Here is a 17,530-nt window from a genome sequence, read left to right on the forward strand (position 1 = left end):
CCACGGCATTATTCAAGAGTAGCCCAGAACAGAAAGTCTAACTCTGGCTGTAGAGGGCTGCTACATTCTCACTCCTACACACTGAACTTTTAAACACTGTAAATATTTGGCACATTTTGTCAGGACTTTGAACTGTATCACACAATCTATCAGCAGAAGGACTGTGAATTGTTGTCATGTCTCTTTTGTTTAGGAAGGTTCCTAACTGAGTGAAATTACCTGGGAGTATCTAAGTGGCCGCCATAATAAAAGTTGGTCGGTTCTATAAATGATAAGGAAAAGTGCGTCAATGCTTCCTTTCTTATCTCCTTTAGCATGGGGTACTCTGGACTATCCTTCACATAGGGAAAGGAAATGATGCGTCTCACAGTTCCTTGTGGCCTAGTAAAGTCAGTCGGTTCTCGTTCACATTATTGCTGAAATGAATTATTGAAAAATGTTTAGGAACAGATACTGGTTTATGGGCCACAGCTATGTTGTTAAACATCTAAAAAAAAATATTTGAACTTTCATTCTTGATCTATGAACCAGCAGGGATGAGGGGGGGGTGGGATCTATCACCATGACAACCAAGCAAAATACATCAGCTGGTTAAGGCTGTGTGATGTGTTTGAAAGCCCCAAGATTCAGCTTGTAAGTAACTTTGAGTTGGGATTTTTGTCAAGCTATTATTTCCAAGGTGAAGACTAACCGTATGCTCAAATATAAAGGTTGTTTTCCAAAAGTGATCTCTGTCCTGTTTTTGTATGGAGTGAAAGAAACCTGGCAGAATTGCATCTGCTCTGTTATGATTCGATTTGTGACTCTTGCCAGGAAGTTTCAGGGTGTTTGAGGCTCAGCTGTGAAACTCAAGAATGGACATGGAGGAAACAGTCGCTGCCTTGTTCTCTAAAAACGAGCAGCTCGGGCAGGAAAATGATCAGTTGAAAATGATGCTGAGTTTAGTGAAGGAAAACAGCGACCTGAGAGCCAGGATGCAGAGCTTCAACAGTGACAGTCTGGAGCAGTTCACAGGTATTGTAGGGGATTTTCTCTGCCACCAGATGGCAACCAGGGCACAGTTCAGAGGTTTCAGGAAAATAGCAACAGATAGTTTGAACAGGAGTGTTACAGCAAAATTGTTATTGTGGTGAATTGTGTACCTAACTCATGACATTGAAAAATATAAGCATGTACAAGTATAGACCATTCCAGGTTTCAAACACTCTTAAAGGAGTTGACGGGGGGAAAAAGTGACACACATTGTTTTATTGCAATGCGATTCAGTCTTCATAGTATATTCTGTTTTTCAGAGCTAATATTCTTGTCTTGCCTTGGTGTGTTTCTAAGAATATAATCAAGTTAATCAAATCAAATGTAGGGAGGGAGTCAAGTTCAATCAAAGTTAGTCATTTCTGTATCCCAAAACTGCACTGCAAAATTATAGGATAATTGAATTAATGATGGGTTTTTTTTCTTGCAAGACGTACAGTAAATCTTTCAATCATACTGTTACAATAATGTATTTTGTGATTTTGTTATACACATTTCGTTATCTTGGTTATTGAGAATTTATACGGTTTAAGCCAACCATGCTGTTTCCCATACAGTGTGAGGTAACCTCTCTGGCTGTAACTTTTTATTAAGTCATCAATAAGATTCCTTGTATTTTTTTGTACATTCAGGATCAGTGAAATGAATGTGCTTCATTGTTAAAGTAGGTATTGTGTTGTATATTCTTGTTACCACCCACTTTGTCGTTTTATTTGCAGATCAGTAGGCAGCAACTTTAAATCAACTTATTATAAAACAAAGTCTAATCAAACAGGAAACTGAAGTAACAAAAAACATTAGCTAGGTCAGAATACATTTATTTAAGTCCCCCTCAAGTCAAAAATGTGTTTTTCTTCTTGTGTCTTCAGTTGAATGTTTGAGTTTCACTGTGAAGAATGATGGATGTACAGAGTTTGACACTAGAAGGCTGTTTTGACATGCATCTGCTGAAAGTGTACATTTTCTCTGTGCTCATTGACAATCGGATTTTAAGAGGCGGGCCTACAAGCATGATTTGAAGCCAATCATGGTCCAATATTAAGTGTGATTTGGGAACTTGAAGTCTCCATCGCACATACACTGAGACTGGACTTTACAGTGAAGTAGGAGACATCTTTTGTCAAATAGTTACATTTGTGAAATGAAACAAATATTTGCATATTCATATATTCTGTAATTTCTTAATGATGAAGAAGGATAGGTGCCATTTCAAGGATTTTAATGTGGTAATTATAGTTGGGGGGTTTTTTTTGCCAAAAATGTTGTCAACGTTTTAATTTTGATGCATGTGGATCTGTAAGCTAAACACAGGCTTGTAATCAGACTGAGTGTAAAGCGTAAAGAGGCAAAAACAAGAAAGAAGCACGTCTTTATAAGTATCCAGTCTGCTTAATGATAAATAACAAGAATATCTTCACCTTGTTTTCAACAGTTTTCTCACCTTTAGGAAGAAAACCCTCCGGTCTGTTGCAAAACACGTGTGATGAAAGTAAATTCAGAAAAGACTTGCAACAAACCAAAAATGAACATCGAACCTCATCCCCTACCGACTTCAAGTCTTTCATCCAAAGCTCGGTGCACATAGATGCCAGCGATTTTCAAAGCTGCCAGGCTCATGCTCCTCTGGAGGTCAAAGGTAAGAGACACCTGACACATAGAAATTTTAGAGCAGTGAAAAAGTAACAGATTTATTTATTTGAATCGTTTCATTGCAGGTCCTAAAAGGTTCCTAGGAGAGATTGCATACCAACTGGATAGGAGGATTCTGTACCATGTCTTCCAGGGCCATAGGAGGCTTTATGGTTTCACAGTGCTCAATATACCAGACAAGATCACTGAGGTTAGAAAGGAAGAATTTTGATTTTGCAGTGCACAGATAAGAGATAAAATCTGAATCCAAGAATCCAAACAATGCTGCCCCTAACATTCACAAACCTGTCTTCCTCTCTTGTTCTTCCTCTCCTGCAGGTGAGCACACACCCGCTGACAGGGATGGTAGATGAAGGCTATCGGCTTCATCTCACTCAGAGGTACGCTGACCTCATGGAGAGGTTGAACCAGATTGGTTATAAAAAAACACTTCACGCTCCTTTTGGGGAGTTTATTGTAAACACCTTTGGGATCATGAAGGAGAGACTGAATGAAGGCAGCACCCAGGCAGCGGATGATCCATCCTTTCTGAGGAGGCTGATTGAGACCACAGCGCCTCCAAAACTTCAGAAGAACCTGCTGCTTTTGCTTTCCTGCCTCTGTTACATAGCCGATATGGACAAGAAGCCTCTCATTTTCTGGTAGACATGTTTGTATCGCACGAAATTCAGCAAGCTTACAGTGTTCACAAATTGGAAATAAACACTGATAAATGATGTGACTGAATGATAATATTGTGTGGCACAAGCTTGTGGGCTGATCTGTTTTAGTTGTTTGATGCTGCGTGACTGTGGATTTCTTTGAGGTCTGATTTTCCGCTAAAGTCTAAAGTATGTGACCTTATGCACGCTCTCGAGTGCCTTGACTCATTTCCCGTCTTTGCTCCTCTAACAGAGAGAAACATTAGTTTAAAAATGGAGTCAGCTGCTATAAAGAAACGACCGGCTTCTAGCACAACACAAAAGTTCCACAGAGCCCCTTTAACATTCATGCTAAACAAGAGGTGTGGGTTGTGATTCAGAGGCTCACTTGGACCTTCATTTGGGAAAAAAAGAAAGTCTGACTAGGCATGTGTCTAGGGTTGGAGTAATATCACTCGAGGGACTGAAAGTTTATCATGGTCCTCCCTGTTCTCTCACCATGAAATTTAATTGTTCCAGCAGGTAAAAAAAAAATCCTTATTACTCATTAACTTACTCTGCAATAACCTGAGTTTGGGCTACATATGCTCATGCAGGGCCTTTCTTGTTGGGACAAGTTGTCTGTAGGTCTATTAAAGGCATCTGCCAAAACAGGAACAGAAAATAGAATGAACACTTTTGCTTTCAACCACGTGGATGTGTCATGGGTTACGTGTGCAAACTTGTCTAATAACGAAAGTAAATGAAGCGGAAATTAGGCTGAGTTATTTCAACATTTTCATTTCGGTAACAACATGCTTGAGACACTTAACAATCAAACATCAAACAATCTGATGAAAACAAATCTATAAAAACGCCTCGCTAAAATTAGAAAACCATTCATAGGACTGTTGTTATATTAGTAATTTAAACATTTCAACATTCAAATAAGATGAAGTGCACCTTTCATTCTGTCCTCACTCCATCTATTGTGCTTTCCCCCTTGCATCTTCTGTGCTTCTCTCTTCGTCTTTCCTTGTTGCCTTTTCTTTTCTCTGCCATTGGCTTCTGACATGTACATGAATTTGAGTAATTTGGATTATTTAGAAAATATTTATGTATTTAATATTTATTGAAAATATGATGCAGCCTACATGTAAGGAAAACAACGAAAAAAAAGTAACTATGAGTAGCTAGCTAGAGCATTTATTGCTGTGGTAAGATTCTCTCAGTAGCTAGCTAAAACACAGCTGTGCTAGCTTATCGTAGCATATTTTCAGCAAGCTCGCTCCCAAATTATATTGGATCCAGTCTATAAAACTGATTTCTTTAGAGACAGCATGTATTTTGTGATCCTGAAAAACATTGTTGTCCTCTCATACTGTTTAAGAGCACTGTCCCATTTTGACAGTAACAGATTGTCCCACTTTAACAGTAGGCTCTTGGGAAAATGGGACACTATCAAAGTAGTAATTCTGACACACAATAACATCCTATTTCAAAATGTATTAGAATGAGCCAGCATGTATTTGGTTTTAGTGTTTTATAAGATGAACAATGTGTACACCAAAGCGCTGTCATGCCACTTAGCATTGTGATTCTGGATTCAAGTGTCACTGCATGTGATGCCATGCCCTTTTGTAGGATGTCATACTCTGGTGAACTTTCTTTTATTTATCAAATGCCTTCCCAGCAATGCATAAGCACTGGTTTAGGTTTATTTTATGTATTCCTTTAAAAGATAAGATAACAATACTCACCCTATATCAAATACACAGGCCTATATTATCAAAAATTATAGGGTTGGGATTTAAAACATGTAGCCTCCATATTATTGCCTGGTAAAAGGCATATTTACCTGAGAGTATCATGAATCATGCAGTACAATAAAGTAAACAAATACCCTGATCAATAACAGCTAGTAGCAGCTAGTTACAGGTAAGGTCACGTGCCAGACCGGCCTAACACCATGACAACGCCATTGGGGGCGTGGCTTAGTAATGCTTGCCGTTGACAGAAGGGTGGGTTTATGTTGAAGGAACTCCCTTATTGAACGTGTTATCGGTCCTCAAGACTGAAGCTGTTTAGGTTATTTCATTTGAACATGTGACAACATGATAAATACATGTAATTGAATAAATAAATCAGTAGGCTGCTCGCTGAATGGGTTCATCACACGGACTGCCCCAGTTTTCGTGCTAAGGTAAGACCATCTGGGCTGTTTTAAGCTAGCTACGCAACAGGACAGATGGCTCTCATCTTTTGATTATTAAAATGTCGCCATAACGTAATAAAGCATGTATTAAGTGTGAGGTTTCAATAACCACTTGCTGTAGTGACAGGGCATCGTTGTGCGGCCGTACACGCCGACCTTCATGTGGATTTGAGAGTCTTTCTGAATCGTTTATGAAGTGAAACTGTTAGCTTAGCACACTGTACCTGGACACGGGCGATCAAAGTGCCGTTGCTGAGTCGGCTTACCTGTATGAGTGTCGATTGAGCAATCACACTGACACAGAAGGCTCGTGTCCCGAAAGAGTACATGACTACTGAAGCCTTTTGTATCTGCTTTGAATCGGTCTTTGTGTGTGTAACAGGGGTGTTGAAGGGGGTCTGCAACTTCCTCGTTGTGATCTGACAGACGACATATTTTGTCCATTTTAGGCGTTATATCCCAAAGTCTGCAACGGAAGTGAAAAGCTTGAATGCAACACTAAAACAGGGGTTACATTATGATCTGGGTTTTCCACAGTAAAAATAAATAATATCCAGACTCCTTGAATAGATGTCATTGTATCACACGCTGGGAATATATTCAATGTTGTTTTTCCTTTAACACACCCGGTGACTTCAGACTGTATAGTTATTCTGTAAACACACACAAAGGTGTGGTGCCCAGCAGGCTTTTCAATGCAGTCTCCGATCACCAGTGGTTAGCAACACTGTGCAGATTTGGTAGCTGGATTATAGGCTGTTTACACCATGTTTTTCTCTTTGCCTTCTTAAAGGTGATCATGATGTATTGCATAAGTGTGCAGTAAGCCAGTCTGATCCTCCCTCTGCATGTGACCAAATTGCATTCATATTTTCCACAACTGCTTGTATGGACGTGTGAGGAAAAAAAGCAGGTTTTTCCTGAGAACCCACGCTGTAAATGTTTATATGTGTTGAAGGAATAAAGCCATGTTATAACATTTTGTCTTTCTCCTGTTTTAGTGACCATGAAGGAGAGAGCTGCCCAGGAATGAGGCCAGAACAGGAAGTCCTGATGTTGTTTATGCTGATTGTTGTGTAGATAATGGGCAGAGGCATGGCCCTGCAGGCGTCTGCATTTCCTAATGGGTTTGTTGCAGGCATCCATGCTGTTGGATGGGCACTCATCCTACCTTGCTTCTGGTTTCTTGATCGCCTCATTGCTGTGTGCAAGTCCACCACCCTAGAGCGAACCCAGCGACTGGAGCAGGAATGTTACCTCCACCCCCTCAAGGTCTTCTTCGGCTCCATCATCTTCTTCATTCTTTTTCTCGTAACAGCCCCCTTGGCCTTCCTGGGCTTTCTACTCTGGGCACCTCTGCAGGCCTGCCGCAGGCCTTTTTCCTACCATAGAGAGACACCATCCACACCAGAGAAGGAGACACACAGGGGCTTTGAGCTGGGAGGAAAGGCATCATTTGGATTTGCCACAGCCAACCTGTGTCTGTTGCCTGACAGCTTGGCTCGTTTCAACAACCTGGGGCACACCCAGCAAAGGGCGGCTGCCATTGGTCAGCGCATTGTGCAGGGTGTGTGTCGACCCAATATACGCATCTTTGTCGACTCCCCCAGCAGCTGTGGGACTCTCAGCCCCTCCAACAGCATACTCCCCACAGTTAACTCATCTTCATACGGGGCTACTGATAAACAGGCACAGCCCATAGTTGGTTACCATTCAGACTCAGCTGACGGACACTTTTCAGTCCAAAAGTCCAGTAGTGTCGTGGTTTGTGTGCCCTGTGATGATACAGAAGAGTCCTCAACTGAGTCACCATCTCCCATTTTTAACTCCAATCACAACTCCAACCAGCATGGTCGAGCAGGTCACCGGAGTGCCCCCCGAGCTTTGCTCTCCCAGGGTCTCCGCCAGCAGGACAATGTGCCCTGGGAGGTGTCGTCACTGTTTCCAGCCAATGTGGACATACTTTGCCTAGAAGAGGTGTTTGATAAGAGGGCGGCACAGAAGCTCACCCAAATACTAAAGCCCATGTTTGGACACATACTATATGACGTTGGTGTGTATGCCTGCCAGCCAACATGTAGCTGTTCCTCTTTTAAATTCTTCAACAGTGGACTGTTCCTAGCCAGCCGATTCCCTGTGCTTGAGGCCCAGTACCACAGCTTTCCAAACAGCCGTGGGGAAGACGCGCTGGCTGCCAAGGGCCTCCTGTCTGCTAAGGTACATTGCCTAATATCTAGTATTACGCAGCTATCTGTTATTTCAGTTGTCCTTTTTGTAATACAGAATTCACATTTGCAGTGGAAATATGATGTAATGATGTTTTCGAAATTCTCAGGTGCTAATCGGGCAGAATCGGAAACAGAAGAGAGTGGTCGGCTATTTTAACTGCACACATCTTCATGCACCAGAGGGCAAGTCAAATGTTTTGATTTGACAGATCTGTGCGAGACTCACAAGTTGGTATTTTCCTTGTACGAAAACAAAGATAAGCTAAGTTTGTAACAGCTTTCTTTCATCAGGTGATGGAGAAATTCGCTGTGAGCAGTTGAACATGGTGACCAAGTGGATTGGTGATTTTCAAGCTGCTAACAAACAGCCCGATGAGGATGTTGTTTTTGATGTGCTCTGTGGAGATTTCAACTTTGACAACTGCTCACCTGGTGTGTTTCTAATAGTTTTCTACTCATTTATCATATTATGATATAACACTTTTTTTCTTAAAGCATCTTAACCAAAAAGTTATTTTTTAGTATTTATACAAGTTTTTCTGTTTGTCCAGATGACACCCTGGAGCAGAACCACTGTCTGTTTGAGGAATACAGAGATCCGTGCAGAGCTGGGCCTGGAAAAGAGAAGCCCTGGGTTGTTGGTGTGTACAATTTTTCCCCAATAGACCACACTAAATACTACATACATACAAGACAAATACTGACAATTTATTGGTATACAATTGATTTGCTTGTAAAGGTACTTTGCTGGAGCAGCCCACGTTGTATGAAGATGAAATAATCACCCCAGAAAATCTACAAAGGTACACACAGTTTCACTTTTCCTAAACTTGTTGTGACAGCACTTCTAATTTCATATGACCAGAACTCCTAACTCACTGTTAATTCACTGAACCTGATTTGAGGACTCGTTGTGTGTCTGTGTAGAACTTTGGAGAGAGAGGAGCTGAGGAAGCAGTATATCTCCCCTCCTATTCCTGCAGCGGGCTTACCTTTGGTTTACCCAGAGAGCGGTCAGCCGTGGATCGGACGTCGGATCGACTACATCCTGTACCGCGAAAGCTCCATTTCACAGCGCTGCCAAACAGTACGTGTCGTTATGTGTTTTTACTCTCTTCTAAGTCTTCTCTTTCTCCTTTGCTATCATTTGTATATAACAAAACTACTGACAGTCTGTTCTTATAGAAAAGGTTCCTGAAATGCAAATCATCCTCCATTAAAACATCTTTAAAAGACACACACTCTTTTTGTCTCCATTCAGGAAATTGAAGAGATGACTTTTATAACCCAGCTGGCTGGCCTTACTGACCACATTCCTGTGGGCTTGAGACTGAATGTGACGTTGGACTCCGACCACGCTGATTAATGAGGACTAAAGTGAACACGGCGTCACCTTCAAACAAAGGGACTAAAATTTACACAAAAAAATTTACATTTCTCTGATCTAAACAACCAGAACAATGTTTTGTTTACATACTTGAATTTGTGATTTTTAATGATAATGACCAATGAGATTTTACCTCAGGAATTCATGAGTTCATTGAAATTTTATAATTTTATACAATTTTATACATTGAGGGATTTTTAGGGCAGAGTTACCTATTTTGTAAAAGAATATATTTGTAGGATTTTTCACTCTTCCTGCAGAAATAAATGTAAAGAATACATTTCCTACTGTCTCACTTTTATTTTGCAATCAAGTTGCATAATCTGATTATATTGTTCTGACATGGTGACACAGCATAAGTCATTTACCACATAAAAAATTAAAGTCAGAAGGACTTTTCAGTCGCTGTGTCATAAGAGCAAGATTGTAGAAGATATTTGCAGTCGGGAGGGAGAATTTACAGAGCAAGATGAGCACTCATTGCAAGATGAGTATATGAAATATCCAGATACATGCATGACTAAATCATTAAACCAGATTTAATCAATAATGCTTCCATATGAAATTAAATAAAATACACAACTCATTTACAAAATCAACAGTGAGTTCTGAGATCAATATCCGTTATGGCCTGTAGGGGGAGCAGTTGTTGTTCAATGCCAGAACCAACGAAGAAGCCGTACGGACCAATCAAAAGCCAAGGACAGGAGTAACTTCCTGTTTTTAGCCCTTGACAGACTCGTGGCTAGCGTTGACTGATATTGTGTTATTGTACAAGCTAAAATGATGAATATTCATCGCTGTAAGAAACTGATATCACCAGTATTTAAAAGTAGTGTTTTACTGGAGCAGACGGGTGTTTTTAGAGGCGTCTGTTCGGCCCTCAAAGCGCCTTGTCACAGTCACAACAGTCCGTGTTTGTCTCGACGTTTTACAGCAAATGTATCCTCATGTCAGCGTTGGCATCATGTATACAGCAGTCAGTCAGACACTAAGAGATTTTATTCAGAGGTGTGCAGTGAAAGCAGTGATTCAAAGAGGAGCGCTGGCGTGTTTCAAGAGGAATCACATGAGATGGAAACTGACGGCAATCAAAGTAAGTGGGAGTTAGTTTAAGCGTCGAAATGGTTGGTCGATTAATGAACTATCTGATTAATAACTTTACAGCTGCCAGATTAGTTTGCAGCTGTATTTATAATGGATTCATCTGCTCAGTATTGTGAAAGGAAAAATGCCAAAGATTTGATGTTTCCAGCTTGTAGCAGCAAGTGTGATGATATGGTCCCGATGGTCGTGTCTTCAATAAAAACAATAGAATTAGTATTGAAAGATTGATCATCACTCATTTGACAGAAAAACTTGGCAACCAATTAATTATTTTTTTTATTTTTAAAAAAAGAAAAATATCATTTTGTTTTTCATTGTTAAATGTGACGATTTGCTGCTTTTCTTCATATATGATAGTAAACTAAATATGTTTGTTTGGACAGAATTAGTTATTTGAATATGTCACATTTTTGTTTGTGAAACTGATAGACATTCATGATTAACAAAATTAATCTGGTAATTTTGGGGGGATTTTTGTTTGTTGAACATAATATAAAAATGTTAAGACATCCCCTTGGGCTCTGGGAAACTGATAGGTAAAATGCCATTCTTTGCTGAGCTGCACAAATATCGTCAGACAAAATGTTTTACCTTTGTTTTCTCCAGGACCCTCTGAGACCTTCTCTCTCGATGTGCTCGTGTCTCTGCTGCGTCAGGAAAACGCAGTGGACATCTGTGTGATTAAAGTACCGGAGCAGATCAAATACACAGAGTACTTCATTGTTGTCAGCGGCGTATCAGTGAGACACCTCCGCGCAATGGCATTATATGCCATCAAAGTGGTAACTATCATGTATTTTCTCATTTTGAATTGTTGATATGTAGGATTTGTGTCTGTTTGGAAAACTGACACAAAGAATTGTTTTCCTCCAGTACAAGTTTCTGAAGAAAAAGGATCAGGCGAATGTCAAGATTGAAGGAAAGGGTGCAGAGGACTGGATGTGTGTTGACTTTGGTACGTAACATTTATCTTCCAGTGTCCCATCTAAACAGCTGTGTATGCAAACTGATGTTTGTCAGGTGAGTTCCCAGTGGTGTTCACATGCCTGCTCCTTTCTCTCTCAGGAAACATGATTGTTCACTTCATGCTACCAGAGACCAGAGAAGTGTACGAACTGGAGAAACTCTGGACTCTCCGCAACTATGATGAGCAGCTGAAGAGCATGCCTGTTGAGACGCTACCAGAGGACTTCATATATGATGTTGAAGTCACAAAGTGACAATATAGATTATCTAAATTGTGGACTTTGTAACTTTTAATGCATCCATTCTTGTCTCCATGAGAAATGAAAGCTGTTTTTGTCACTTAAATCATCTTTTGAAAGAAAACAAAACCCATAGAAATGTAAAAAAAACAGCAGCTTTACTGCAGGAATAACTGCCCCAACATAATAAATTATACACTTTTCAAATATTTGACGTTTAGAGGGCATTGGATGGTATTTATAAAAAAACACGGTTATGTTTGAATGATTTGAGTCTGCTGAAGTAAATGTTTTAAAATATTCTGATGGTTGAAAATAAATTATTTTAATACCATTCAAGGTATCTTGGAATTATTCTATAAATATTTTCTTTTATTGCAACAGTAAAAATTTGCCCTACAAGATGATTTTAAGTTGTGTGCAGGCATGTGAACAGAACAGTTTTTCTGTGTCTGTATGTAAAGCCGTACGTTTTATGTAATTATTCAAATTAAAAGTACAAAGAATCACTTTTTTGTTAAAATATAAGACCTAAAAATGCTGTGGAGACCAAGAATGAAGTCTCATGGAAGGGAAATCTACAAGAAGTACCAGAACTTCAAAGTTGTACTGAGGCACCTTAGTGCACTTTCTCACCTTCAACCTATATTTCCCATTTACTGTGCAGTTTGTTGTCTTCAAGAGCCAGTTTTGCCAAACATTTCTCCAGAGAAAAGATTATGTGTTGGGGTCACCAAACCAAGTCATTCCAGTTGGTGCTTTCAACCACATCAAACAGGCCAGTTGCTCCTTCCAGGGAAAGAAGTTATGTGTTATGTGTAGCTGTTATGTGTGCAAAAAGATTGCTCAGTGAATGAACAGACAGGTAACAGCAACTCAGTTTCACAACTCAGAGTCTGCAGTCAGGAAACCATCATGCTAACATTTACTATGTTTTGACTACATTATGAAACTGGTGTGTGAACATCTTAAGATTTTTCCATCAATATGGTTTCAACAAACATTTGAAGTGCCTGCCCTGACATCCCCTTGAAATATAGGTACATTTATCATTCGAAGATTAAAAAGTGCTGTCTTTATCTCCAAATGCCTGCATTTTTATCAAGTGCATTTGTGTAATTTCTATTCCATTACACTTGTATATGACACAATCGCCTTTAAAGTAACATTTCAGTGAGATATAGGGACTCGATTTGATTACGTCTTTTTAATTTTTATTTTACATTAAAAAAATTAATTGGCTTTTTCTTTTTTAATTTAAAAAAACTATTTTTGAAGTTGCATTTTTTCCAGTGAGCCTGAAGGTAGAACCCAACAGTCACACAATCACAGATACTAGTGAGTGCATGCAGTCACATACATAGACATCATAACCTCATGACTTCCTGGCAAGTGACCATTCCGCTCCATTAAGTTGTAGTCATGCTGGATCAGAACATTAGCTAAATGTAAAAATTTAATGAAGCGGGAGATGCCTCCACAGTGCCTGACAGGACTTTACTGGAATATTTTTGTGGGCTGTGGTTGTGTTGTTTGTACTTATGTTGTCTGAAAATGAAGGACTCACACTTTTAATAATAAAAATAATGAATCTCAACAGCTTCACATTAACAGTTTCCAGCCTTTTACCCACATAACCACCAGTAAAATGCAACCACGTGGGCTTGAAAATTTTAATCATGCTTAAATATTTATAGTTTAACTGAAAGACAGACTATTTTCATGCTATTTAGTGATGTACATGTGTGAGGTACAAAAGCAATTACAGCAATGACTTTGCTTAAAAGTGCAATATGTAAGAATTTGCCAATCATCAAATTCATACTCATAACAAGCAGGAGGCAGCATATCCCCAGCGTAATAGCCAGTTAGCTCAGTTAGCCGTGCAGCTAGCAGTCTGGTATAGGAGCTCAGGGACCAGTGGAGTGTTGGTGTTCACACCACTAGCACAGGAGCTCAGGACCGGGGCGGGCTGGGGTTAGCTGGTTAGCATGCAAACTTCAGTGGATATCGCAGTAATACAATAGGCTACATAGACATCATTACATCAAAACTGTTATTTCTTCACATTCTGTCGATCATTTAAGTTAATTTTTAATGCTTTCAACCAAAATCCTTACGTAACACCTTTAACATTCTAACGTTTTGTGCCACACACTGTATTGAACCAGCTGCTTTCCAGCGGTCAATAGCAAAATGGACTCCAGAGGGAAAATTGAGATGGGCGAAAGAAAAAGTTCTGTGTTTGACTCCAATGTCGCTACTGTGGCTAATGTTCTCAGTAGTTGCAGAGATATTTCACCTGCTGCTGTGTACGCATTAATAGCCATGCTGTTAACAGAAGAGATTAGTTTCCTTTTGGAAACAGCAGTAGCAGAGTAATCTATCTTGCATAGTTGATTTATTGCTGTATAAGACACACATTGTCCGTCTCATTCTGTGAATAAGTGCAAAAATACAGTATGTAGTTTATAATGCTTTGACTGCAGGTATAATTCTGTCAGTGTATGTGCATGGCAACCTTATGTAACAGACAAAAAAGCAAATTAATGGGTAGCTCTTCATGATTCTTTGGTATACAATGGGCAGCAAATACAAAATGTATCACTACAACCCCCCCACCCAGATTTTCAGCTTCAAACATCCATTAAAAGCCCACCTCCCCTCTATGCTGTTAGCTTTCAACCACTGCATTTTCAGTCTCAAACAAGTAGAAGTGTATACTTAGGTTCACTCAGTCAGTGTCCTGCAGGTGGGTTGGCACTTGGCTGGTGCTCTCTCAGTGGAGGGTGTTTCTATTAGCAGAGATCACATCAACCCTATCAGACATGACACTTTGTGCCTCATCCACCTGGCCCTCATTTGTCAGGAAGGTACTGCGCAGGCTGATGTGACTAAAGTATTTAAATCAGGCATTTATTACTGGCCATTCTCCATACAGCACAGCCAGTGTTCCAGAAATAAAGGGGATGAATGGTTCTTTATTAACACCAGTTACTCTTAAAAAGGTTAAGTATAGTTGTATATCCAATTTATTTCAGTTTGGATAGTGTTTTTATTACTTTGGTTTAGTTTGGAGTATTTATTCTGATTGTCAGCAGGATAGCTTTGATTTGTGCTGCCTATTGAAATCATTGGATGAAAATATTAAAAAAACATTTCCTGCTGAATGAAAGACGTCACTCTGGCATTAAACATCCGGAAATTCGGTGTGTAATGTTAAAGTTTGTAGGTTCTGTGTACTTTGAGTGCTGCCGCTTCAGGAGCTAGTTCTTATAGGAAACAACAGCACCAATCTATTGTCAAATTTCAGTCGAGTGCTCTTCAAAGAAAATTGTTCCCTTTAAAGTCCATTTAGGGGCTGAAAGCTTTTTGTACCCTCCATCAACTGGAATTGAAAATTTATAGGTTTGAGCGATTTCCTGCCCTCTCTTGTAGAAATTTTGTGTAATTTGGAAATATGCTGGGTGGTTCGGTCAAAATGGGTTAGTTTTTGTCTTAAGACAGCTGTATGTCGGTCATTCCTGTTAAAGTCCTGGGAGAACACAAAATGTAGGGATTTACATTCAACATTTATAAATGTGTTTGAGACTAGAAACATTTTTTACCTTCAACCCTTGAGAAGATTTGATTCAATCATACATATAAGTAGTATTAATATTATACCACGACCCTGCCAAAAATCCACTTTTATCATGTTATCATAAAAAGGACTATGGCTTCCCTTTCCTCACAGTTGGAATGATGATTATTTATGCATAATTAAACTATGAATGTTTTTGTTTCTCGATGAAGACCCCCTCTGCATTTCTCTATCAACCAAAACATCATCTTTCCAAACACCAAACGTATTTCAACTTAATGTGAAAAAGAGAGACCATCATCAGCCATTTGAAGTTACACATCATCTGTTTTATTGAGACTCGTCGTGCCGCTTGTGGCTCTGGAGTGAACTCTAAATTAATAAAGGTTTGTCTCCGCCTGTGCCAGTACTTTCCTGACATCACTCCACTTACTATTCAAATTTCTTTTTGAACAAAAGTGAAATTTGATGCGATCGAGTGTACTCCTTTCTAGCCTTTTAAACAAAGACCTTTCAAGTGTACTTATTGTACTAACAGGACCGACTGAGGATAAATTAACTAAAATGCAAATTGATATGAATCAATGATAGGCCCATCTGTGAGTTTATGTACAATTCAATTTATTGTTGGCTGCAAAGAAGTTGAAAAACACAATTTGTTATGTAATTGGGGAATAATGAAATCCACAAAATCATATGTTGAATATCTGCAGTAAATTTCTGATGCAGATAATTTAAACATTTAATTCATTTTAATGAATTTAATACAGTGACACCTTCAATGTTGTCATAATAATCTATTCACTGTCTAGACCTTAAAGGATTACAAAACTAATGAGGCAGTAGATGTTTCTCAGGAGTGCCCTAAAAGTGAATGAATTCGCCCTCCCTCCCCGTCTCACACCCACTCTATAAAACACAGGCAGTGTTGGAAATCTGACAGAGGTGCCTTGAACAGCAAGAAAACCGACTACAGCAGTATTTTCAAGCGTTACATTATGATGTGAGCAACATTTTCATTTCTCATCTTTTAATTAAAAGCCACTTTCTGATTAAAAGTCAGTAAGTAATGTTGGATCTCGCAGCTTTTATGGTGGAATATCAATCCAGTACGGAGTGCCTGTTTCTGATTTTGGCATTGTTGGATGATCATTTCTTATCATGCAGTTTTTTTTTACTATTAATTTTCCCTGTGATCCAGGATTCGCTCCAGCGCTGTGATGTCGCTGACCACTGTGGCTGTCTGCCTGCTGGCTTGTACTCACTCTGGCGTAAACGCATATCCAGTCAAGCCTGCCAGTCCTCGTGACGACGCGCCACCTGAGGAGCTCGCCAAATACTATTCAGCACTAAGACACTACATCAATCTCATTACAAGACAGAGGTTAGTCCTTCAATTTGTTGTAAAATACAATATGTTCATGCAAAGAAGTCTTGATATGTTACCTAACTCTTTTTTGATGCACAGGTACGGGAAGAGAGACTCCCCGGATACGTTGTTTTCAGACGTGCTGCTGAGGGAGAGTGCAGAGAGTATCCCAGGATCAAACTATTTCAGGTAAATGACTTCAAAATTACAGTGTGAGGTTGCGTTATGTGATTTTTTTTTACAGCTTTTTTTCCCCTTTTTACTAATTTGTGTTGTCCATTGCACTTGTATGTAATATAATGTATGGTATTGTATGATAAAGCATGTGTAATGATACCAGAAAAATTTCATTAAAACTTGCTTGAACAACTTAGTTTAATTCAACACATCAGCTGTGCCATAAATCTGTCAAAGAGCTGTTAATTTTTAAGTTTGTAGTTAGTTGTGGATTGAATCTTATTTAGAGTTGTTTGAGTCTTCTTCTTGTGTTAGACCAACACATCTTAAATAGGTTTTTAACACTTTTTTACCTGATCTTCCTCATGTTGTAGGTATGATGGGCTGCCACTGTGGTGATGCTGCTGAGGCTTCATATCCAGATTGACTTTACCACAAAGCTGCTCTTATGTCTGTTGCTGACCTGGAATGTACTTGTACTGCATGAAATAAAAACTGTGTAAAGCAAACTTTGGCCTATAACGTTGCTACTAAAAATACATTTTTAATGAATATGCCCATCATCCAACAGTTTTACTGCCTAACCTATCTAGTATTTTCAGTATCAGTAGTCTTGAGTGCCATTCACTAATGGAGTAACACTGCTCTCTACTGGTGGACCAGCATTTTGAGAATTTTTCATGTAGGGCAAATAAATATCTTATGATTCATGCTTGTTGCTAATGTTCTGTTTGGGGGAGAGCGAAACAGAAATTAGTTGTTAATTGAGTACACCGCAGTGTTGCATTTTATTTCCCTTGTTGTATCCAGCCAGCTGAGATGTACCTGTACCCTGCCTAACGACAGATTAACAGTTTAATCCTATCAACTGACCTGGATACATCAAAAGCGAATCACGCAACACTCACAATTTGGTTAACTCGAATGTGACACCTGGTCCAAGCTACTGGCTCTCTT

The 17,530-nt window shown here is 39.4% G+C and overlaps 4 protein-coding genes across 5 annotated transcripts; all 4 read left to right on the forward strand.

The window, feature by feature from the left end:
• The first annotated feature begins 419 nt into the window (after positions 1-419).
• On the forward strand, positions 420-3,398 carry LOC311260028 (speriolin-like protein). The gene is made up of 5 exons (XM_084357528.1): positions 420-633; positions 814-1,014; positions 2,465-2,668; positions 2,748-2,872; positions 3,001-3,398. The coding sequence occupies exons 2-5, from the start codon at positions 855-857 to the stop codon at positions 3,325-3,327; spliced, it is 816 nt and encodes a 271-aa protein (XP_084213654.1). The 5' UTR covers positions 420-633; positions 814-854; the 3' UTR covers positions 3,328-3,398.
• Positions 3,399-5,322: 1,924 nt separating this feature from the next.
• On the forward strand, positions 5,323-9,416 carry smpd5 (sphingomyelin phosphodiesterase 5). Of its 2 annotated transcripts, XM_084358138.1 has the most exons (8): positions 5,323-5,505; positions 6,519-7,734; positions 7,853-7,928; positions 8,037-8,177; positions 8,297-8,386; positions 8,485-8,548; positions 8,673-8,832; positions 9,007-9,416. In XM_084358138.1, the coding sequence occupies exons 2-8, from the start codon at positions 6,601-6,603 to the stop codon at positions 9,109-9,111; spliced, it is 1,770 nt and encodes a 589-aa protein (XP_084214264.1). In that variant the 5' UTR covers positions 5,323-5,505; positions 6,519-6,600; the 3' UTR covers positions 9,112-9,416. The 2 variants fall into 2 exon arrangements, with proteins under 2 accessions (XP_084214264.1, XP_084214265.1); XM_084358139.1 differs by lacking the exon at positions 5,323-5,505 and having other exon boundaries at positions 5,519-7,734.
• Positions 9,417-9,842: 426 nt separating this feature from the next.
• On the forward strand, positions 9,843-11,778 carry malsu1 (mitochondrial assembly of ribosomal large subunit 1). Its single transcript, XM_084356323.1, has 4 exons — positions 9,843-10,228; positions 10,846-11,021; positions 11,113-11,194; positions 11,305-11,778. Exons 1-4 carry the CDS (start codon positions 9,916-9,918, stop codon positions 11,457-11,459), a joined length of 726 nt encoding a protein of 241 aa, XP_084212449.1. The 5' UTR covers positions 9,843-9,915; the 3' UTR covers positions 11,460-11,778.
• Positions 11,779-15,932: 4,154 nt separating this feature from the next.
• Positions 15,933-17,129, forward strand: LOC311259841 (peptide YY-like). The gene is made up of 4 exons (XM_084357186.1): positions 15,933-16,030; positions 16,229-16,411; positions 16,496-16,585; positions 16,948-17,129. Exons 1-4 carry the CDS (start codon positions 16,026-16,028, stop codon positions 16,970-16,972), a joined length of 303 nt encoding a protein of 100 aa, XP_084213312.1. The 5' UTR covers positions 15,933-16,025; the 3' UTR covers positions 16,973-17,129.
• Positions 17,130-17,530: the final 401 nt, after the last annotated feature.

This window comes from Pagrus pagrus, assembly GCF_965226575.1.
Source record: "Pagrus pagrus genome assembly, chromosome: 7".
Taxonomy (NCBI): Eukaryota; Metazoa; Chordata; class Actinopteri; order Spariformes; family Sparidae; genus Pagrus; species Pagrus pagrus.

Coding starts and splice junctions, on each gene's coding strand:
- LOC311260028 (XM_084357528.1), top strand. CDS start 855: ATGGACATGGAGGAAACAGTCGCTGCCTTGTTCTCTAAAAACGAGCAG. Junction 2,669..2,747: donor TGCTCCTCTGGAGGTCAAAG/GTAAGAGACACC, acceptor GTTTCATTGCAG/GTCCTAAAAGGTTCCTAGGA. Junction 2,873..3,000: donor TACCAGACAAGATCACTGAG/GTTAGAAAGGAA, acceptor CCTCTCCTGCAG/GTGAGCACACACCCGCTGAC.
- smpd5 (XM_084358138.1), top strand. CDS start 6,601: ATGGGCAGAGGCATGGCCCTGCAGGCGTCTGCATTTCCTAATGGGTTT. Junction 7,929..8,036: donor ACATCTTCATGCACCAGAGG/GCAAGTCAAATG, acceptor TTCTTTCATCAG/GTGATGGAGAAATTCGCTGT. Junction 8,178..8,296: donor CTTTGACAACTGCTCACCTG/GTGTGTTTCTAA, acceptor CTGTTTGTCCAG/ATGACACCCTGGAGCAGAAC.
- malsu1 (XM_084356323.1), top strand. CDS start 9,916: ATGATGAATATTCATCGCTGTAAGAAACTGATATCACCAGTATTTAAA. Junction 10,229..10,845: donor GGAAACTGACGGCAATCAAA/GTAAGTGGGAGT, acceptor TGTTTTCTCCAG/GACCCTCTGAGACCTTCTCT. Junction 11,022..11,112: donor CATTATATGCCATCAAAGTG/GTAACTATCATG, acceptor GTTTTCCTCCAG/TACAAGTTTCTGAAGAAAAA.
- LOC311259841 (XM_084357186.1), top strand. Junction 16,412..16,495: donor AATCTCATTACAAGACAGAG/GTTAGTCCTTCA, acceptor TTTGATGCACAG/GTACGGGAAGAGAGACTCCC. Junction 16,586..16,947: donor CCAGGATCAAACTATTTCAG/GTAAATGACTTC, acceptor CTCATGTTGTAG/GTATGATGGGCTGCCACTGT.